Here is a 22,362-nt window from a genome sequence, read left to right on the forward strand (position 1 = left end):
CACTGACACCTGCAGGTGAGAGCTGGAGTTGCAGGACTGGAGGACGGGATTAACTGTTTCCTAAAGAAAGTCACTTCCCCCTCTAGCCACTTTTCTTTTTTTCTTTTTCCTTTTTTAAATATTTATTTATTATGTATACAATATTCTGTCTGTGTGTATGGCCAGAAGAGGGCACCAGACCTCATTACAGACGGTTGTGAGCCACCATGTGGTTGCTGGGAATTGAACTCAGGACCTTTGGAAGAGCAGGCAATGCTCTTAACCACTAGCCTTCTCTCCAGCCACTTTTCTGTCTAGAGAATGGGACAAAGTGTTGTCCTCTCAATAATCCTGGGTGTAGACCATGTGCTGGCTGCCACAAGGAGCGAGTTAGAGGAGATATCGGCTCTCAGGAGCCCCACTCTGGGGTGTAGACGGACACCAGACAAATTCACGAGAATGTTCGCTGAAGTGCTGACATGAAACTGAAGCCAGGGAATATGAGAGTGGAAATAAATGAAGACCAAGTGCTGTTCAGGCCACTGTTCACCTCCTGAGGGTCATTGGCTCAAGTTTTGTAACTAAGAGCACACAGGCTTTCTGTCCTAACACACTATAGCCACCATCAGACAATCTAGAAGTGTTTCTGTTCTTGGTCCCAAGAATGAATACTTGCCCAGTCCATTAGATAAGACTTGATCCCACCCAAGACCACAGACACGGGTCTGCTTGTACAATTCTCAAGATAGAAGACAATTTATACTAATTTCAGTTTAGCAAATAGAAGAAAAAGTTCCTACTTTTGGTTTTTACGTTGCAGTAAAAGGAATAGAGAACTTGGAGAGTCAATGCTTGGCAAGTATTCTACTTTTGAATTAGTCCCAAGTACCACAATCCTAAACTTTGAGATATCATCTTACACCTGTCAGAATGGCTAAAATCAAAAACACCAATGATAGCCTTTGCTAGAGAGGCTGTGGAGGAAGGGGTACCCTCATCCATTGCTGGTGGGAATGCAATCTTGTGCAACCACTTTGGAAAGCAGTGTTTCGGTTTCTCAGGAAATTCGGGATCAACCTACCCCTGGACCCAGCAATACCACTCTTGGGAATATACCCAAGAGATGCCCTATCATATGACAAAAGCATTTGTTCAACTATGTTCATAGCAGTATTATTTGTAATAGCCAGAACCTGGAAACAACCTAGATGTCCTTCAATGGAAGAATGGATGAAGAAAGTGTGGAATATATACACATTAGAGTACTACGCTGCGGTAAAAAACAATGACTTCTCTAATTTTTAGATAAGAATATTTCTAAGTGTATCCACTTGTGAAAACTCAGTAAATGTGCACTTTGAGATCTACGTATATCCTGAGGTGGGTAAGTATACAGTCTCACCCCTAACCAAAGAACTATTTGCAATTGATTCCTGCTGGGAAAGGAAAAATCTGTTCTCTCAAATGGAGCGTCATTGGGTATATCCACCTCACTCCAGGGCTGACCCTATGTCCAGGAGTAGGTGGCCAACACAAAACTGACTCCATGTTTTGTTTTGTTTTTTTTTGATGCACTTTTTGGTTTAGTATTTTCTATCTTACTGGTGTTTTTTCTTTTTCTTTTTTTTTTTTTTTAGTTTGTCTTGATTTTCCTTTTTTGCTTTTGTTGGTCTTAAGGGAGAGACAAAGAAAGAACATGAAGTTGGATGTGTAGGGAGGTGGGGAGAATCTGGGAGAAGTTGGGAAAGGGAAACATGATCAAAATATAGTGTATGAAAAAGTTAAAAAAAAAGAAAAAGTTATGGCTTAACAGTGATGTTTGTGTGTCAAGATGACAAGGGCTCAGTTGGGCTGGCTGGTATGTGCTGCATTCACGCAAAGTCCTCTGCTTTTAATCTTTAATAACTCTCCCTATGGACAAGTCCAGTGCCTTATACATGTACTTTTTATGAGATTGTAACTGTGTCCATATGCCATTGTTGTAATTTCTCGTATATTTCTATGATTTCAGGTATACTGTTTACTGTTTGCATGTTACTTTGGGAGTGAGGCTTTATCATGCACACTCTAAAAGCACTGGCTAGTTCTTCTTTCCCAGAAAGAACTGCTTTTCACTAAGAGCTCAAATGTCTGCAGCAATCTTCCAAAGGGCATCAGGAGATACTCGAGCAGTAAAGACCTGTGAGGCTGACTGGGGAGAGAATGTGTCCAGAATTAGAGGTCCTTTTCCTTCCCTGGAGGTGTCTGCTTGTTCCAAGAGAAGATTAAGTCAAACTTACTCCTCAAATGGACCACAATCTTCCCAGAACCTTGCACTCCCTATCAAGAGGTGAGACTATTTCCTGTTGCAATAGGTGAGGGAGGTTTGGAAGACTACAGTCAGAATGTGGTGGGACAAGCTGGACTTCAATGCTAGATTAAGAAAGGTGACAAATTCCACTGGCTACCCACAGAGCATACTTGCCCTTGGTTGTTAGGTGCACCGGGCTGTAGCTGTTCTGGTCCACAACCAGACATAAAAATGAGCAAGCCCTCAGGTGGTTTCAGTCCCCAGCCACCAAGTCCCCCTCAGCCTTTGAGCTTTCTTTCAGGGATATCCAGAGCTACAAGCCAGGTATAGGCATCGCTGTTGAATCCTGTCCACCTTCTTGACCCACATAACAAACTGCTCTCAGAGTAAGAAGTTGTTTTACAATGAAATAAATTTTTTTGAAGGATTTTCACAAAACTGCATTTGCAAATTAGATGGGAATAAAGGAAGTGCTACCTTACCAAGCCCAGACTTTGTTGTTTTGTTTTTTTTGAGATCGGATCTTGTTATGTAGCCCAGGCTGGTAGCAGTCATCCTACCTCTGCCTCATCAATACAGGGATTTCAGTCTTGCACCACCACAGCCATTATTTATTTATTGGAGCCAGGGTCTTATATATCTCCTATGCTTGTCTTGAACTCACAGCAATCTCCCTGCCTCAGCTTTCCAAGTACTGGGATTACAGGGATATGCCACCATGCCTAGCCTCTCCTGTACTTTGCAAAGATAGTTAGGACTAGGAGTGTTAAAGGGGGAAATGTCAGAAGCTCTGGTGAGGTCCTTTCCTTAGGCTTTGGTTTCTTCCTGCTAACAAGTGTGTGTGGGGGGGGAAAGGACTCACCTCATTGACAGTGGGGATTCTGCAGTCCGCTGGAGTACAGTCAGGGCTGCAGACAGCAGGCAGAAAGCTAAAGCTTTGTTGACTGGAGGTTTAGCGCTCACTGAAGTAGGATGGGATTAGGGGTTTCCAGGTCACAGCTCTTGGACAGAACTGAGATGATCTTCCACTCCTGTTTTCTCCAAGCTCAGAAACCACCCAAGAACTGCTCATTACGTATTGCCCAATAGCCAACGCTCTCAAAGGTGTTTCCTCCAATCCTGACAATGGAATGATCATGGGCTTCCCATCTATCCTCCAATCTTTACTACAGGGCAATTTAGAGGACCTGCCTCAGTCTTACCAGTTCAGAGGGCCTGAGTGCGGTTCTAGCCTGGTGTAGTCAAGCTTAGGTTCCAAATCCTTATTGATCTCTATTCAGTTTTATTTACTCACTCACCCATTCATTTAGTGTGTGTGTGTGTGTGTTGGTAAAGGTCAGAGGACGGAAGTATAAACTCAAGTTGCTAGGTTTGCTGGCAAGCGCCTTTAGCTGCTGAGCCATCCTGTCAGCCCAAATTGTTCTTTTATAACATATTTGTTGTTACCAATCTCTGGTTCTCAATTTTCTTTTCTACAAAGAGAAGGATTTTATGCATCTCAGAACTGTCATGAGGAATGAATGAAATAATGACAAAGTATATAGTATGGTTCTTGTGAGAACACACACATGCATGTAATGGTTTCTGGTGTGGGTCTTCCTGGATTGGTGTTTAGATTTTATGCCATCTCTCTCCAGACCTTCCTCCAGGCTATGTATGAGGCTGCTTCTGAGAGAGCAACTATGGTAACTATGTAAAGGAACAGGTCTCTCTGATAAGTTCCTATTTCCAGCCTCAATACAATCAAATATGTGGCATTCTGCCGCATATGTGGCTAAAAGGTTCTGCCTCAAGCATGCTTTTCTTAGGCTAGACAGCATACAACAACTATTCTGAATTATTGTTCAAAATTTATTTACATCTGGACATTCCTGGGTTACAACTAGCCCCCTAAAAGGCAGCACTTCACTTCTTCTGGACTTGTGCTCTGGCCCGCTGAATCTTGTCAGCTGTGGCCCCATCTGCAGCTCCGGTGCAGTGGGACAAAACCAGGCTCAGCTCCGTTTCATTCCGGTGCTCAATGGCCACATCTGCAGCCTGAGCCACATCCCTGTGGTTTGACAGAAGGGAGGTGTGTTGGGGTGTTCAGGGGCACAGCCCACTCTTACAGCCCACTCCAGCTAGCGCACACAGAGGCCTCCATGTGACTTACCCGACAAGGAGCAGAGCCTTGACCTTCTGCTCAGGGCCCACACGGGACGCGTACTTCTTGGCCTCATACTTGTTATGCTGTTTCATGCAGATCTCTACAAAGGGCTTCATGAGACAGAGAAGACAAAAACTAGGGCCCTTTCCTCTCTCTTAGGAGCAGAATCCCAGAGGACACACTGTACAGATATTTTATATACAGCCAGTGTACCTAGTCCCCTTCCAACCTGTGCAAAATATGGCACTCACCATTTTTTAACAGAAACAACTAAACCAAAGGTCTATTAGAGACAGGAGAAGAATCATCTTCATGCTTCTGTTCTACCGCCACCACTCCCACCACCAAGGTAGGTGTTTCTGCCCTCTGGCTTCTCAGGTCTTATATTTTCTCTCAGGCTGCCACTATGAAATTTGCCCTCCAGATGTCTGAAGCATCTCCTCAATGCCTTCCACTGCCTCAAAGATAGCCCTCCCAGCCCCTTCCACCCTCAGGCAGAAGTGCCCCCTGTAGTCTTTACTGGATAAAGCACCTCTGTCCACCACTAGGTAGGAGGCAGGCTTGGCCTGTCTTCCAGAGTTCCCCACACAGTATGTGTCTGCCCACATTCACATGGCACAGAACACAGGACAGTGGAATGGGTGAACAAATGGCCACCATTCCCATTTTCCTTGCTTGGCCTCCTCCCAGGATTACTCTCAGGGGGATCCCTGCACCTCACCAGGTAGCCAATCGGTGATTTCTTGCTCTTGGAAAACTTCTCCAGCTCCTCCCAATCTTCCAGATCTGCCAGGGCAGCCAGCTTTAGCCACCAGAGCCTGCAGGGAAGCTGGACTCAACATAGGTGTGCAGGAAAGGCAAGAGGTCCTAGAACTACATGCATCTAGGATCCTTACCTACCTCTTGTCAGGGATTCGAAAATCACGAGCCAGCTGCTCTGCACGCTTGTTGTGGCCTCCACGGATAAGAGTGGCAACTGTGTCATGCAGAGACAGGTCTAGGAACTGGCCCCCCAGCTCATCTTCTAGACGCCGCTGTAGTCGGAGGAGCCTCATTTGATCCTCTGTGGCCTGGAGACCAGAATGAGGCAGGTTGGAGATGAAGGCCAAGGAAGAAAGGCCAAGAGGGCAGGATAGGGAGCTCTCAGAAAAGGGGGGTCAAACCTTGGCTGCAAATTCATTCTTGGCCTTGTAGAAGGCATCAGCTGCTGTCTGCAGAGCTGCTACTCGCCCCTCAATTCTCTACACAGACAAAGGTATGCAGAGGACAACACATTAGCATTGCCTCTCTCTATCCTTGTGTCCAGAGTCAGCCTTACCCACTAGGGACATTCCTCTGGAGGCCTAGAGAAGATAGCTAGCTCCTTTGAAATTAGTGTCATATCCTTGCCTCTTGGTCTCAGATCCCCTCAACAGTTAAGACCAGAGAGGGTGTAACCAAATGCAGAGAGCTAGGCCTTGGCAAAAGAACCAAACAGCAACTACTCCAAAGACCTCACCCTCCCTTTGCACCACAGACCTCTTCAGCAGCATAGCTGGCTCGGATGTGGAAGCTGCCCAACTCCTGGTGATTGTCGTCTTGATTGTAAAGGTCCTTCAGAGTGTCTAGCTCCTGATGCTTACAGAACTGGGTCATAGGCAGATTAGTCAGCAAAGACAACTCACGGGCTCAGAAGGCTCCAATTGTGTCCTCCCCTTCACCCACACCTACCTGTCGATACAAACTCAGGGCCATGGGTTGGTTCCGGAGAGTCATGAAAAAGTCTCCTCGATTTAGTTCATTCTTTAGGTGCAGCAACACTGTAAACACTGTGAGATGATAAAGTAGGTGGGGCCTCCAGCCCAGCTCTGCACATCACAGGGCTCACTCACCTTATCATCCTACTGCTACCTGGCCCTCACCCACACCCTGCTCACCCAGGTCAGTGTCCCCACTCTCAATGGCCTTGCTCAGTGCTAGTTTGCTCCTCTTCATCTTTAGGAGAAGAGGTACCTGCTCCCCTGATCGTGGCTCATACTCCAGTAGCTGCAAGGTAGGGTAGAAGACAAAGAGAGGCACCTGCATAAGGGCCTGAAACCCCCACACTGGGGTGTCTGGGGAAGGTAACATAATCACACCTTGATGGCTAGTTCAGTGCGACCACAGCCATAGGCTCGTGCAGCAATGTCAGAATATGAAACACCAGGCGTGTCACCCAGCTTCTGATTAATTGCCCGTGCTACATCCTCATCTGAGACATCTTTCTGCTGCACCTGTGAGTATACAAGCCTGGATGTCACCCCTCACCTGCCCAATCCCACAGGACTTCCATCAGAACCCACCCTTTACTCCCATGCACTGTATTCTATGTTGCCAGGGCCTAAGGTTACCTCACATCCCATGTCCTTGCCTTGTAGCAGGCCCAGTGGGCTAGGATCCTGCTGACACCCTGTACTTCAGGAAGGCGCAGGTACTCGCATATCTGAATAGCTAGGGGGTAAAGCCTCCGCAATACAAGCCTGGCAGACAAAGGAGTAAGGGACACAAGGTTTAAGGCAAAGTGAGGTAAAATGACCTCAGACTGTCTTATCCTCCTAGTCCTAAAAGGCATGTGAGGAGTAGTGCCCACAGGGTCCCACGTAAGGCTGTAATACCACGCACCCTTGCCCTCCTACAGCACCCATGAGCTTCTGTACCTGTCCAACAGCACCTGGATGGTGAGCTGCTTATATCTGTATTTTCCTTGGTTAAGGATCCAGTTGGCATAGTCCCGTTTGCCAGGGATCTGCAGACCACGTCTCCTGCCCCTTCCCCTACCATGCCCAGCTGTAAACACCCTCACAGTATGTATGAGGATACTGGCTATAGGTCAGAGGGATCCCAATGTGGTAGTCCCTAATAGCATTGAGCACTCGCAGGTCCTGACACATGCGCACAAAACTGTCAGGCGGAAATCTGTCAAGGAAACACTTTCCAAAGGAAGCTGCCTGAAAAGAACCAAAGAGCAATGGAGAAGAATTTCCCTTGCTGCCCAACCCACCCCATTCCCAGCACACCCTCCCCCAAAACTCCCTCCAGGCCAACCCTGAGCAGACTCTTTTGCATGTCCGGCTGGTGCTCATGTCCTGCAGCTTCAATGCACTGCTGCACAGCCTGGATGAGTTGCCCCAGCTCCTGGATCTCCCGTAGGTACTCATCTGCTTTCTGGCTCTCTTTCTGTGGGAGGAGGCCCAAAGATGGAGCATCACATAGAATACCTCACTGTGGCTCCTAGCCTCTTGGGACTACGTAGTTCAAATGGAAATGATTTGGAAAGGCCGAACAGACCCTATCTACTCAAGCTACTGGAGGAGCCCACGACTGCTTATTGTGTGGGGATGGGGTGGGGGTACTTGATACCTCCTAATAGTAGCACCAACTTGAGCCTGGGCACAGTAGGGATGCCTTGCCCTTCCCAGCCTGTTAAATGCGCTAGCTGTTGTCAGCTCAAGTCAGTATCTTACCTAAATCCCTCCCCTGCCAGGTGGCCCCTAGCGTATCATGGGTGCTCAGGCAGGGGCGGAGGCTGGTCTAGTGAGAAAGAGGATGGGAGAGAACATCATGGGGTCTTAGAAGTCGGGCAGACTTACCTCATATTCCTTCTGGGCCTCCAACAGTAGTGCTCCAGGGGCCATTGAGGCAATTTTGAAGATCTCTTCGCTGGCCACTAGGGGAAGAATTTTTGAGTAGTGATGAAGAAGCATGAAAATTCTTAGTCTTGCCCCTAATACCCAGATCCTATTTTGGGCCATTGTCATAGGACAGCGTGGTAGTCTGTGGTCAGGAACACTGTACCCTTGTGGGAGCCTCACCTGGGACTTCATGTAGGAATTCATGGGTGCTGCGGGAGAAGATGCGGACCCCATCAAGTTCCGGCACTAAGTAGGAGTCCTCATCTAGCACAAACCTGAGTTTAGTCAAGGTAGCTACTCAAAGACAGGGCAACTCCCCTTTCCCTCCCTCTTCCAGCCCACACAGGAAGCGTTCCAAGGATACTGAATGCTTTCAGGCGCATTGCCCACCACCATTAGCCGTCTCTCCCAGGCCACCACAACAGCTCTTTCCTTGCTTCGAGGACGGCTACACCTATAGACAACATCATATACACATGTGGGACACTCAGGACATCAGAGCCATGTCTTCTACATCATTGCTTACACCCCTTTTCCTTGGAGAGCCCTGAACATACTGTGTCCCTTAGCCCATTTCTCTGGCTACATAATGGCCCATCTGTTTCCCCTCTCACTTTTGCACTACCAGTCAAGTGGCCCACAGAGGACCACGGTTTCCTTTAAGGGTTGGCAGAGAAGAGAATGCCAAAGCTCCACTTAGAGTCTGAATGGAAGGCAGGATGACTCAAGCCCAGCCTTAAAGGATGCCTCCTCACCAGACCATCTGCTTTGGGGGTGCCCGGATGTTGCAGTTGAACTCGCACAGCTTCTCCTGAAATGGCACAGCTTGTCATGACCCTGTCCCAGCAGTCATCCTGCTGTTCAAAAGCCATGACCCTGTCCACAATAGCTCTTCCCTTGTTGTTCCAGAACCACACCTTGAGTGACGCTGTCCCCATCCAGATGTAGCCTGTGTCTGTGAAGAGTGCCAGGTAACGATATGTGAAGGATACAGCCATCTGTAGGAAGCTGCTCACTCCTGGGGCTAAGCCAGCAGGTGTCTGGAGCAGGGGCAGAAAGGAAACCAGATAAACTAACTTCCCAATGCCTTCCCACTGCTTGGCCAGCTCTTCCATTTCATTCCCACTTAGGTTCTCACCACTGTGGAGCAGGTGGCATGATCCAGGAGGTAAAGATCAGGCCCTACAGCCAGAAGAATGTGTGCCACTCGGTCGTGGCACAGTGTGGTCCAACATGAGGGTGCACTTTGTAGACCTGTGGCAGACAAGAGGATACTCTGGGATGACCAGAGTCCACAGTGTCTGTCTCTGCTGGTCCTAGTCTAGAGGAACATCTGTGGTACTGAAGAGCTCTCTTAAGTATTAAGGCTTACTTGGCACCTCTGGCATCCGACGGAGTTTGAGGTCACCCACATTGGCACTCAGGGTAAAGCGATAGGCCCCTGTGAGGATGGCCACCCCAGAACCAAACTCAGTATGAAAGATCCGGGCATCCAGGACTCGGTTCTGAAGCACCTCCTAGCAAAAGGGACCATGGGTTAAGAAATCTACAGGTAATGAGGTCCACCTTCCCTCCTCAGGCTCCTGTGGCCCCTACATTGCCCATGCTGAAGTGCCTCCGGAAGTCTCCATGAAGCCCGTAAACTAACACTGCACCATCTTCTTGTACACAGAGCAGCTCCTCCTCCGCTGACCAGCCGAGGGCCACCACAGGCCCGCTCTTCCACTGCAGAGGAAAGAGGTTCCTATGGCTTTCCTTGGAGTCAGCCAGCCCTGCCCATCACACTGTAGGGACAGGTCCTGTGCTTACCAGCAGGGTGGCCAGTGACATGCCAGAGGCAGAGTAGATCTCCAGTACTGGTCGCATGCTGGCAGCTTTCTCTTTTCTCCAACAGTTCCGTAGCAGAGCTGCATTTTGAGAAGGGACTTCTGCCTTAGATCCTCAGGGCCCAGGTGAGGTAAGCCTCTTGGATTAGTTCCTCACGCCCAGCCCGTGGGAAATCAAGCCTCATGAGGACCCAAATTAAAAGCATTTTAGCAAGGTAAACTGGCAAAGAACAACCTGAACCACACCCCGGGATCCCACAATACATAGTAATAGTAGAGGGGCAACATACCAATGGGACCTCCATAGGGAGCAGCAGCCACCAAGCAATCCTTGAGTTCCTCCTTCAGGTCCCAGTCCATGCTGTACAGTTCATATTTCCTGCGCACAGAGATAAACAGAGATTAGCTTCCTCTTGATCCTATATCTAGACAGAATAAGCCCCAGAGGAATGCCTAAAGCTGCCATTTGTCCTTGTAGAGGTAGAGCAGGTAGTAGAGGAGAGTCCTCTTATACACACACACACACACACACACACACACACACACACACGCATACATGCACGCACACAAGCACGCACGTACGCACGCAGGAGGCAGAGAGGGGAATGATAAGACTAGAGACTGACCATATTACAGAGGCCTGTGAACTACAGGTGAGGTAGCACAGGAAGGATGTGACTTTTGAGGCAAATATACAATATTGGTAGGAACAACTGAGATGCACAGGACACGTACAAGACACTGAAAAGGTGCTAAGGTAAGGTGCTGGCTCTGGCTGGAAACAGTAGGAAAGTGAGACCTTCAGAGGAGACCTCTTCTATCTATTTCTGGTTCCAGTGATGAATGATATTGTGCTCTTTATGTTTAGGGGTCAAACTAGAGTTAGAGATGAAGCCAGTTGTAGAAGTACTGAGTTGACAGTGCCTGAAAGATACCCAAAATGAGCTCTTCAATGAGATAGAGCTAGAGAGGGTCTGGCTGATGGCGTTCTGTGAATCTTGGCTTGACAGGAAGACTGCAACGCTACGCATGTGTATGCATGCATGCTGAATGATAAGGAGTTGAGGCTTGAAACATGCTATCACTGGATGGATCCTCCTGCCTGTTTCTGCCCCTCTTCCCCTTTACCCTCTGCACCCTGCCCTTCTATCCCTCTGCTCCCTGACCCCTGCACTTCTACCCCTCTGCCCTCTGACCCCTACCCCTCTTCCCCTTTACCCTCTGCACCCTGCCCTTCTATCCCTCTGCCCTCTGTCCTCTGTCCCCTGCCTCTGCTTCTGCCAAATTCTGGGATTGAGGACATGAGCCACTATGCCTGGCACGACTAGAATCTTTTAAAAGTTAATATTTATAAATCAGGATACACAGACCTTGTCTTTAATAAAATAAATTAATATTAAAAAATAAAATATTCTAGTTATAATAACAATAAAACTTTTAAGATATTTAAGAATAGCTTCATGAAAAATGCAATAAAACCATACCAAATTTTCCTCAAAGATAATAGAAGGCATGAATAAATTTTGTAAGATGACCCACAAATGCACAACTAATATTTCTTTACAGAAATGTATACATTAACTCTAAAGTTCATGGTTGGAAAAGGGACTCTTTGAAACAAAATAGTGGAAGCTATTTAAGAGCATTCAAAAATATAATATACACATGTACATCCATGTATATCATATATAAAACATACTATATAAACTAATTAAAACTGCTGTTTGGGGATAGAAATAAGAAAACAGATGAGGGGCTGGAGGGTTGGTCACAGTTAAAAGCTCATACTACTCATACAGAGAACCCGAGTTCCTTCACTACCCCATCACTCCAGGGGACCTTATTCCCTCATCTGCATTGAGGGCACCTGTACTCACAATGCACGTACCCCCTACACATACTTTAGAAATAATAAAAATAATTATCAAAAAAAGAGTCAAGTACAGTAGTGCACACCTGAGAGAGTAAGGAAGGCAGATCTCTAAAAGTTCAAGGCCAGACTGGTTATATAGTAAGACCCTATCTCAAAAACGAAAACCTAAAACAAAACCAAAAACACATCAATGAAAGAAAACAGCGTCCAGAAAAGATCCAGAAATTGAGCATGATAAAGATGGTGCTTCATACTGGTCCAAAACATCCTGGATGTTGGCAGTACAGACTAATACCACCATGCCCGGTTTATGTGGTGCTGAGGACTGAGACCAAGACTTCAAGTATGCCAGGCAAGCACTCTAAAAACTGGGCTACATCCCCTAGCCTGGTCCAGTTGTCCTTTTTAAAAGAAACGTTTTTGAGTGAGTGAGTGAGAGAGAGAGAGAGAGAGAGCGAAATTATACCCACATGAGATGGATCAGTGGTTAAAAGCACAGGCCACTCTTGCAGAGGACCTGGGTTCTGTTCCCAGCACCCACATGGTGGCTCACACATGTCTGTAACTCTATTTCTAGGGGATCCAACACCTTCTCTGGCCTCCATGGGCACTAGGCATGCACATGGTACACAGACATACATGTAGGCAAAACACCCATACACATAAAATAAAAATAAATAAATCTTTTAAAACAAAGAATTAGAACATCAGAGTTTTTGGAATTTTTGTTTTTAGACAGGGTCTTACTCTGTAGCCCAGACTGGCCTCAAACTCAAGTTGATCTTCCTGCTTCTATCTCCTTCATGCTGAGACACATAGTGGCTTGAAAATTTAAAAATTTTACAATACATATACATTTGATATTTCATTACTAAATTCACTGAATGAAAATATGGGAAAAATATTTTTCATTCAGACCTAGTGTGCCAGTTACAAACTGACGGCCATTCAGTTCAAAATGTTCACGTTTTACAATGACCTTTAATCCTTCAAGCCTTTCTTTCAGTAAGCCCAATGTGACTTTCTCAGTAGAGGGCGCTAAAAGAACACTAGACCAACACACAGAACAAGAATTTGAATGCTTTCTTGTTGCTGCCTGCGGCCATTGGGTATAAAGATACCTGGTGGTGGCGCTCAACTCCACTAATGTGAATACATCTGGAAAGCACTGCCTAGGCCCTGATTACTTTCTCAGGGCTCTATGCAGACACTACACTCCAACCTTTCTGTTCATATTGGCCATCCACTTGTCTGTACACCTTCATATCTGGCTATATACATATTTTATATACTAGTATGTTTCTAGCCTTTATATGCTGTACATCCAGACTTTGGGTGTGACTTGCCTTAAGGCTGCTGTATTCCAGGCCTCCCAACTGTCCCTTTCTCTCCATTCTTGTATGTTCACACCTTGCTTAGACTGGTAACTAATCATGACCTGAGCAGAAAGCTTCTTTGACAGGTCTACGATAATCTCTTGTAGCTATACAGTTGCTATTGCTGAAAATCAACACAATTTTAATCACAACAGCTGAGTTTACCAACATAACATATTTTATGTGGAAGTTAGGGTACTGATCAGGAAACAATGGGATCCTGAAACCTAAATGGGGTATGTAGTTAGGTCCAGATGAAACTGACCATTTTGGAGCCTCTCTTCCTGGTCAAAGTAGCTTGTATGTCATCTCTGGAACCAGCTACCCTCAACCTGAAAACCCTATCATAATCTCATTCACAGAAGATGTGATGGAAGTTGCCCTGTCCAAGGCTGAGCTGGTAACACAATGCTGAGTGTTTAAAATATATCCCCACTATGGCACAATTTTCAAGGGTCCAATCTGCACTGGGCTCTGAAGAGGCAGAGATTTGTTCCTATTGGAACAGAGAAACATATGGGTAGATTCACCTTTCTTGCCCATTATGCATCTGCCAGCACTCAGAATCTCTTGACTTATAGACTGCTTTATTCACTATTGCAGAAATCTTCAAAGCACTGCATCTCCTCAATGAGCTCATATTCTCACACAGAGTTAAGAAGTCAGCTCTGGGCCACAGAATCGATTGGTCTTGCCATATATTCTAACCCCCACAGGAAGCAACCAAATGTCAGGCTGTCTGCTGCTATGATAGAGACGTAAGAGAGCTCAGTGGAAGAAAAATTTGATTTGGCTCACAGAATCTGTAGTGGGCTGAATGAGTGGCTCCTATAGGCTCATATATTTGAATGTTTGGTCCCTGGTTGGTGGAAATGTTTGGGGAAGGATTAGGAAGTGTGGCCTTGTTGTAGATGGTCTCTGGGGCCACGGTCTTGCTCTCTTTGCCTCCAACTTGTGGATTATAATGTACTTGTAGCTGCTGCCCCAGCACCATGCCTGCATGCCTGCTGCCATGCCTCCTGTCATGATGGACATGGACTCACCCTCTAAAACTGTAAGCAAGTCCCCAATTATTTTATAAGCTGGCTTGGTCATGGTGTTTCTTCACAGCAATAGAAAAGTAACTAAGGCATTATAAAAAGCTTCAGTACAAGGTCAGACTTCAGCTGTGAGACAAAGCAGAACATCATGGTGGCAAGAGCATGTGGCAGTGGCTGCTTATGAAAGTTAGGAAGCAGGGAAACAGGAGGGGCTGGGGACAAGATACATCTTTCACTGTATGCCTCCAGATACCCACTTCCTACAACTAGGCCCCACCTCCCACAGTTCTACAATCTTCAAACACTATTTCAATTTTGAATCCCTCAACATATGAAAGCATTGATTAGGCCAGAGACCCCATGATTAACTGCTTCCCCTCAAGCCTAGCTAGCAACCAAGCCCCCAAAACATACACAGTTAATGGGGAATATTTTATATCCAGACCACAGCACCAAGTTAACAGATAATGAAGTAAGCACTAACTGGAAGTCAAACTACCCTTAAGAATGGATTCTGCCTTATCCTTTGGATCAGAAACCACTGCAAGAGGCAGTTTTCTCCACAGAACACATGAGACCTGGATCTAAGGGTAGAAGTACAGTAGCTTCTTGTTCTGGAAACTGCGGTCTGTTGGCTTGCAGAGCTGAGTCTTCTAGGAGCTAATGGGTCTATCAGGAGAGGCGACAATGGATTTACTGAATTGGAAGGTAAGAGTGCCACCTTGAGCTGTTCTGACAACAGGCATAAAAAGGGGGCTTAATTTACTAAAGTGGGCTATTCTTCTTAAAAGGGCAGGAAGGACTATGCCTAGTCTGGGGGCTGCTCTGTGGCATCTCTTTGGGTTTTCATGTCCAATAGCAATGGTCAATGAGAAACTTCAAGAACCAAACACAGCAGCATGACTGAAGAAGGAAGTCTTGGTCACTCTACTGGGGAGGAAACAAGGACAAAGGATGTTCTGGCTGGGAGCATAGTTATAGGGGATACGCAGGAGCAGCTAAAAGCTGCAGGTAGCAACTGTGACCTTTTATGACTGATAATAGATACAAGACCGGTGTCATTTTGCACATTTTCTCTATACTAGTGATAGATACGTATGTATGTACACACTAGCCTTTATTTTCTTCCCTTTCTCATTGTACTTTTTATGCAGGATATACATAAGACAAGGGATAGATACATGATTATACAGGGTAGTCAGGTGAAACCTAGGCTTTTCCGTGCAATGACCTTCAGTTCTCCGGAATGCACAAGGTGAAATACAGGAGAAAGTGCAAGGACACTGATTTTCAGGATTTCTGAAGTATCTGAATCATTTACAATTGTTTCATCATGTAATCTTTCACACACTGAGCCTTTATGGAGAATATAGGATGACTCCATAAGACAAGACACAGGAGTCCAGATAAAACTGGGAGCATGGGGCTGGGCGGTGGTGGCGCACGCCTTTAATCCCAGCACTCGGGAGGCAGAGGCAGGCGGATCTCTGGGAGTTCGAGGCCAGCCTGGTCTACAAGAGCTAGTTCCGGGACAGGCTCCAAAGCTACAGAGAAACCCTGTCTCAAAAAACAAAAACAAAAACAAAAACAAAAAAAAAAAAAACTGGGAGCATGGCTCTGTAGTAACACCAACCTGCCCACTGTGGAACCTCAGCACTCTGCAGCCTCGGCACAGATCCAAGGAGATGGTTCTATATAGCCAGGTATGACAGAGGACAAAAGAGTAAGGTTGCTAGAGAAAAAACAAGAACAAAAATGAACCAAGATACAGGGGAAAAAATGTCTGTAGCAGATTCTACATGCTTGAGAGGGTTTCAAAGCTGTCTGAATTCAATACTGTAGAGGTAGAGCAGTTCTGGACAGGCATTGGAGGGGTGAGAGAAGCAGGGAGGGGCTAAGGGGGGTGTAATCACTTGAATACAAATTGTTGGAACTGTGAAGCCAAGTGCTCACTTATGCTGCCCCCAAAGCAGCAAGAGCTGGGAAGTACAGGGAGCCATTGGGCCAAAGCTTCCAAACAGTCATTGAATGCGGTCCAGGGGTTTGGCAGCTGCAAAGACCAGGAGGGAAGGAAGAAGTGACTGGCATAAAGGAACTAACTATGCAGGAGGAAGGCAGGGGAGAGGAAAGTAACAATGGACAGATCACCTCCCAAAGCCTTCAAGGTAGACAGTGTTCTTGGGGACAACACATGCCTCCTAGATGACATGGGGAGCAGATGTGCAGAGTGGAGGGGCAGCCTCTCAGGAAAGCCTAGGGTAAAGCTTTCATGAGGACAGGCCATCCCTCAACGTAGAAGGCTAGTTACATCCTTCTTTCATTCTCACATCCCAGAAATGGAAAACTCCTGCGCAGTAATACACGGATCCTAGATTCTAATCTGGGAACCATGAAACCTAGTACTTCTCGTAGCCTCCATTCCAGCCCCTGCAGTAATTGGTAAAGACCCTCTGGTTATGCAGGCAAACTTCTGGGGAAGCACTGTCCACCATGGTGTGAAAAGAGCCCTGTGTTTAACAGGCTGGAGACGCTCTGGGAAGGAATATATCAGGTCTAACATTAGGGAGCAATCCAACATTCTGTAGGTCCCTAAAGGGGGGCCACTATCATTTCCAAAATCCCGTGTCTCCAACTAACTCAAAACTAAATGCTACTCAAGGACTCTTGGGTATGGCAGCTGGTTTGTAAAATGGCGTAACTGCTGCTGTGGAAAACAGTATGGCAGCTCTAAAAATGTAAACAGAACTCCCAGACAATCCAGTAATTCTATTTCTGGATATACACCCAGAAGAAGTGAAACAGAAACAGAGTCTGAAAGAGGGTTTTTGTTCATTCATTTCTTGCATTTCCTCCCACAAACTAAGCGTGTACTCAACTAACCCTTTTAAAGACACACACACACACACACACACACACACACACGTGTTTACAGGAGCAGCATTCTCCAGAGATAAGGGGTGACAGCAACACTGCTTTGTCTAATGGTTTCCTGGTATTAGAATCCAGGGTCCATTTACTGCTGCTGACAAGATTTCAAAAATGTAGCTAGCCTTTAATATTGAGTACATTGCCTGTCCTCATGATATCTGTACCACCTGCAGGCTTTTCTGAGCCGCTGTCCTCCATTCTGCCCATTTGTACCCCCATGTCACTTACTGACAGAACAGATAAGAAAAATGCAGTATGTACATACAACAAAATCTTTCAGCCTTAAAGAATAAGAAATTATGATATATGCTATAACATTAACCTTGGGGATATTATAATATTAAGTTAAATAATCCAGTCACAAAAAGACAAATGATAGATGCCACTTGCATGAATTACCTAGAATAGTCAAATACAGAGAAAGGGGAGTATTTGTTTAAAGAGGAATTTCAATCTAATAGGTACAGAATTTCAGTTTTGTTAGATGGAGAAAACTTAAACTGGCTGTACACCACAGTAAATATATTCCACACTATTGGACAGTAATTAAAAAATGATTCAGATAAAGGGCTGGGAAAGTAGATCAGACGGTAGAATACTTGTCTAGCATGTATGAATCCCTGGGTTCAATGCCCAGCACTGGATAATCTAGGTACAACAGCACATGCCTATATCCCTAACATTTGGTAGATGGAGGCAGGTCATCCTGTGCTACACGAGAGCCTATCTAAGAAACAAACAAACAAAAAACCAAACAAACAAACAAAAAAAAAACACAAAAAAGGTTGGGAAGCCAGCTCAGCAGTTAAGAGCACTGGCTGCTTTTGCAGAGAGTATCCAGGTTCAATTCCCAGCACCCACATGTTACCTTTCAATGTCTGGGGCTGGAGAGATTGGTCAGTGGTTAAGAGCACTGGCTGCTCTTCAGAGGTCCTGAGTTCAATTCCCAGCAACCACAATCTACAATGGGATCTGATGCCCTCCCTCTTCTGGACTGCAGGCATATGTGCAAATAAAGCACTCATACATAAAACAAATAAATCTAAAAATAATAGTAAATAATCTCCTCCCTTTTAAAAAATAACAGGACTACCCAGTATCTAGGGAGAGAAAGAAAAACAAAGAAAAGAAAAACTACAAGAATATTTCCGGGGATATAAAATGTATTGTCATTCTTCTTCCTTTTACAAATTAACTATTTCTAAAGTGCCTGAAACTCAATGTGTTCAAATCCAAGTTCATGGGACTGGGGACACAGCTAATTCATTCACTAATGTGCTTGCTGCAAAAGTGTGAGACCTTGAGTTTGATTCCCAGCACCACTAAGACACCAGGCATGGGGTGCTGGGAAGGTGGAGATGGGCGGATCCCTGCCCAAGGTCCAGTGAGAGACCTTATCTTTAAAAGCAGAGTAAAACTGGGCGGTGGTGGCGCACGCCTTTAATCCCTTTAATCAGGAGGCAGAGGCAGGCAGATCTCTGTGATACACCTCTGTGAGTTTGAGGCCAGCCTGGTCTACAGAGTGAGTTCCAGGACAGGCTCCAAAGCTACAAAGAAACTTTGTCTCGAAAAAACAAAAACAAAACAATAAAAGCAGAGTAAATGGCTCCTGAGGAGCAACCCTCCACCTTCTCTTAAGAGCATGTGAGCCTATATATACCACAAACATGAGCATAAACCACCACACACCAGTCCATCCTCTTCTCGGCCAAATTCACTTCTCCTTTTTCATCATCTTAAGCTGAGAACCCAAGCCATCCTTGATTACTTGCTCCCTCTCACCCCCAAGTTCAGTATTCCCCGTAATAACTAGGATCAAAGGTTGAGTCCTTATCCTCCGTGTCACGTGCTGGCTGTAAGACCCATGAATGTCAAAGGCAGACTTAGTCTATCTTACCCATCGACACATACTGAGTCTGGCAAAGATGGGGTCAAATTAATGAATGGAATCAGCTCAAGTTACAGTTTTAGAATTAAAGTGGCTAAATTTCTAGAACCTGGTAAGAGATGGCCACCACTTCTCTCCTTATCTTTCCAAGTCCAACAAGTTCTTGAGAAAACAAATCCAATGCAAAGATCCTGCCCTTCAGATGGGACTCAGCAAAAGGGCTTCGCTTGTTCACCATTCATTCACTCACCAGAATCACAGATTAGGTCCGGATGAGAATGTGAACTAAACCAAGCACCTGTTCTAAAACATTTCACACTGGTGAATAAACTAGAAATGCTTTTGCATTCTCCTGTTTTAAAAAAAAGTCTGGGCTGGTTGGGTGGTGGTAGTGCATGCCTTTAATCCCGGTACTCAGAGGCAGAGGCAGGTGGATCTCTGTGAGTTCAAGGCCAGTCAGGTCTACAAGAGCTAGTTCCAGGACAGCTAGGGCTGTTACACTGAGAAACCTGTCTCAAAAACAAACAAACAAAGGACAAAAACAAAACAAAAAAAAAACCCCAAAAAACAAAAACCAATCTGGGCCAAGAGGGCTCAGCTTTGTAAAGCACTTGCTGCCAGCCTGAAGACGTGAGTTCAATCCCCAGATTCCATGTGGTGGAAAGGAGAGAACCAATTCCCCCTACAAGTTGCCCTCTGACCTCCAAACGTTTGTTGTTCTGCATTCGCACAAGCACGCGCGCACAAACACACACACAAAATGTAAAATCAAAAATTCTGTTTTGGTACAGAGTCTACAACATCCTGTTGTTCTTGGGGGGGAAAGGGGAGCGAGGCTTTTCAAGACAGGGTTTCTACACTATGTGTAGTGCTGGCTGTCTTGGAACTCAATCTCTCTGTAGATTGGGCTAGCCTCGAACTCAAGAGGTTCAGCTGCCTCTGCTAGGATTAAAGGCATGTGCTACCACTCTCAGAGCCACTCAGTTACTTAACCTGGACTTCCTGTCCCTCAACTTCCCCATCAGTAAATTAGAGCAAATCATGATCCCAATTCTATGTGGTGGGATACTTAAGAAAGTATACATAAAATACAAATACCTAGCATAGCGTCCAGTATATATGAAAGTCTTATTTGTTTGTTTTTTTGGTTTTCCAAGACAGAATTTCTCTGTAGCTTTGGGGCCTGTCCCGGAACTCACTCTGTAGACCAGGCTGGCCTTGAACTCATACAGATCTGCCAGTCTCTGCCCGAGTGCTAGGATTAAGGGCATGTGCCACCACCACCTGGCAGAAAGTATTACTTATTTGCACTCTAGGACATATATGCCATCTCCAGCAAGGCTTAACACTTCTAATTGTTTCTATGAGTGCAATGCAGGTAATGGGAAGTTAGCCACTTCTATGACAACACACTCACATCTTTTGAAACTTTATGTATGCATGAAGCTAAGATTTCATACAATAAACAGGAGGAGCTCTGTTGTAATAAAGTCTTCTTTGCTTCTATGCTGATTTAAAAGTACTTTAAAAATAATAAGTATTTTATTTTCAGTTTTTAGTTTTTTAAGCATGTGTTTTGGGACGGAGTCTCACCTTGCCCAGGATGGCCTCCAATGTATGAATACAGCCAAAGCTGACTTGGCTATATATATATGTGTGTGTGTGTGTGTGTGTGTGTGTGTATAGTAACATGATTACAGCAGTTAGCTGCTTGTTGACTTCCTTTCTAAGGTAAAGTATAAACTGACCAGTTACTAATCCTGATCCTCCTGTCTCCACCTGCCAAGGGCTGGGATAACGGGTGTGACGGCACACTCTGCTCACTAGTATTTTCAATGGGTGAAATCATTAACAGTTTCTGTTGATTTCAACTAAGTTTTTCATTTTTCATATTGCAAATGTGTCTAGGAGGAATGATGAATAAACAAATGCAACAGATCTCTAAAAATTACTACAAGGCATCGTTTGTCTGGGAAATGCATCACACTCTGAACAACAAAATTTCATTAAGAGTTGGGTTATTAGAATGGTAAACAGCCTCATTAGCAGGAGCAATGTCTTCTACTGAAATACGACACCAACGCAACGGCTTCGTGATCTTCAGGTGCATCAATAAAACATTCTTCACAATTTTGCAACTAGTTGGGCAACTATTAGGTTTTGTTTATTTCTACGTTGCTGTTTTAAAACAGGGTCTTACTCTGCTGCCCTGGCTGGCCTGAACTGACTACACAGGCCAGGCTGGCCTGGATCTCCAAACTGCTGGAATTAGAGGCATGGGACACCACAGGCTGGACAGCTATTTGACAACAGGCTACATGGATGTGATGAGGGCCTGCAATTCTGTGCGGTTGGAACATGATTTGAGAATGGTTAAGATCAAACTGGAAGCCGCTCAGGGAGACAAATTGATGTATGTTCTACAAGTAGTTTGTACCTTATCTTAGAAACTCAACGAAACGCTAACTACTGTAATCACGTTACTACTTCAGACTCACAGCTCAGGGCTCTCTTAACTTCAGTGAGCTGCCAATGCCTAGGGTTCTTCATTAATAGTGCCAGCTAGTCACCCCCTTCTCTCAGCTTTGGTCAGTACTGTCACCCCGCCCGCTGTGGCGATCCCGCCCTCCTCTGAGAGCCCCTGTGGTCTGACTTCAGCAGCAGTTTCCGGAAGGAGACTGGCACTGGCGGTCGCCGCGGGCGGCCTCCCTCAACGTGATCTGAGCATCCTTCCGGAGGCAGACAGACCTCGATATTGGGGTGTCATCTGAGCTTGCCTCTGTTGGAGCAGAGGAAGGACCAGATTGCTGCCCCTAGGCAACCGTGCGTAAAGTGGCAGACGTTCGAGCTAGCAGCCGGAGGGGCGGACGTCAGCACCCGTGGTGGGTGGGTGGGGGGGGCGAGCGCCGCTGGCTCCGCCGGGGGAGGCTCAAACCAGCAAACAAGCACGGTAAGCTGGGCAGTGGGCGAGAAGGTGGGGCGGCGGGCGGCTCACCGGTAAAAGGCAGAGTCCCCGAGTGGGTTCCAATTCGCTGTGTAACAGTCCATGTCTGGTACAGCTGGCAGCTAGAAGCGCCTAGTAAACACCCGCCTGGCGCAAGCTCCAGGCCGCACTTCCGCTTCCGCCCGTCGGGGGTCACGTGGTGAGGCCGCCTTAGCGGCCATCAGCACTGTGGGCAAACCGCACTGAGCTATCGTTGCTCTCCGCTCCTACCCGGGCTTCGCGGCCGCCCTGGTGGGCCTAGGCCTGATTCCTATCCTTCACGGCGGCCAACCTCGCTGTCTTTCTGACCCCTCCGGCGTTGCGGGTCGCGCAGGGAGAGACATGGGTGACCGGAAGTGGGAGCCATGAGCATCTCCTCCTGG

At 46.2% G+C, this 22,362-nt stretch overlaps 1 protein-coding gene across 3 annotated transcripts; it reads right to left on the bottom strand.

Moving 5' to 3' along the window:
* Window positions 1-4,105: 4,105 nt before the first annotated feature.
* Window positions 4,106-22,125, bottom strand: Vps16 (VPS16 core subunit of CORVET and HOPS complexes). 3 transcript variants are annotated; one of them, XM_041670398.1, is made up of 25 exons: window positions 21,992-22,021; window positions 15,814-15,912; window positions 10,182-10,270; window positions 9,875-9,972; window positions 9,662-9,790; window positions 9,438-9,582; window positions 9,204-9,319; window positions 8,983-9,105; window positions 8,821-8,876; window positions 8,430-8,519; window positions 8,246-8,340; window positions 8,024-8,100; window positions 7,479-7,610; window positions 7,254-7,381; window positions 7,091-7,126; window positions 6,805-6,913; window positions 6,533-6,667; window positions 6,332-6,440; window positions 6,126-6,223; window positions 5,934-6,041; window positions 5,579-5,656; window positions 5,316-5,485; window positions 5,137-5,233; window positions 4,422-4,525; window positions 4,106-4,319 (listed from the first exon to the last, which is right to left on the bottom strand). In XM_041670398.1, exons 3-25 carry the CDS (start codon window positions 10,249-10,251, stop codon window positions 4,175-4,177), a joined length of 2,448 nt encoding a protein of 815 aa, XP_041526332.1. In that variant the 5' UTR covers window positions 10,252-10,270; window positions 15,814-15,912; window positions 21,992-22,021; the 3' UTR covers window positions 4,106-4,174. The 3 variants fall into 3 exon arrangements, with proteins under 3 accessions (XP_041526332.1, XP_041526331.1, XP_041526333.1); XM_041670397.1 differs by lacking the exon at window positions 15,814-15,912 and having other exon boundaries at window positions 21,992-22,125; XM_041670399.1 differs by lacking the exon at window positions 15,814-15,912 and having other exon boundaries at window positions 9,875-10,071; window positions 21,992-22,037.
* Window positions 22,126-22,362: the final 237 nt, after the last annotated feature.

This window comes from Microtus oregoni, unplaced genomic scaffold, assembly GCF_018167655.1.
Source record: "Microtus oregoni isolate MIOR12 unplaced genomic scaffold, Mior012 000020F_ref0000438, whole genome shotgun sequence".
Lineage (NCBI taxonomy): Eukaryota > Metazoa > Chordata > Mammalia > Rodentia > Cricetidae > Microtus > Microtus oregoni.

Excerpts from the sequence above, each read along its gene's own strand:
- Vps16 (XM_041670397.1), bottom strand. The coding sequence starts at position 22,044 with ATGGACTGTTACACAGCGAATTGGAACCCACTCGGGGACTCTGCCTTT. Across the intron at positions 9,106-9,203 it reads ATGCCACCTGCTCCACAGTG|ACACCTGCTGGCTTAGCCCC; the intron begins GTGAGAACCTAA and ends CCCCTGCTCCAG. Across the intron at positions 5,234-5,315 it reads TTTCGAATCCCTGACAAGAG|GCTCTGGTGGCTAAAGCTGG; the intron begins GTAGGTAAGGAT and ends GCTTCCCTGCAG.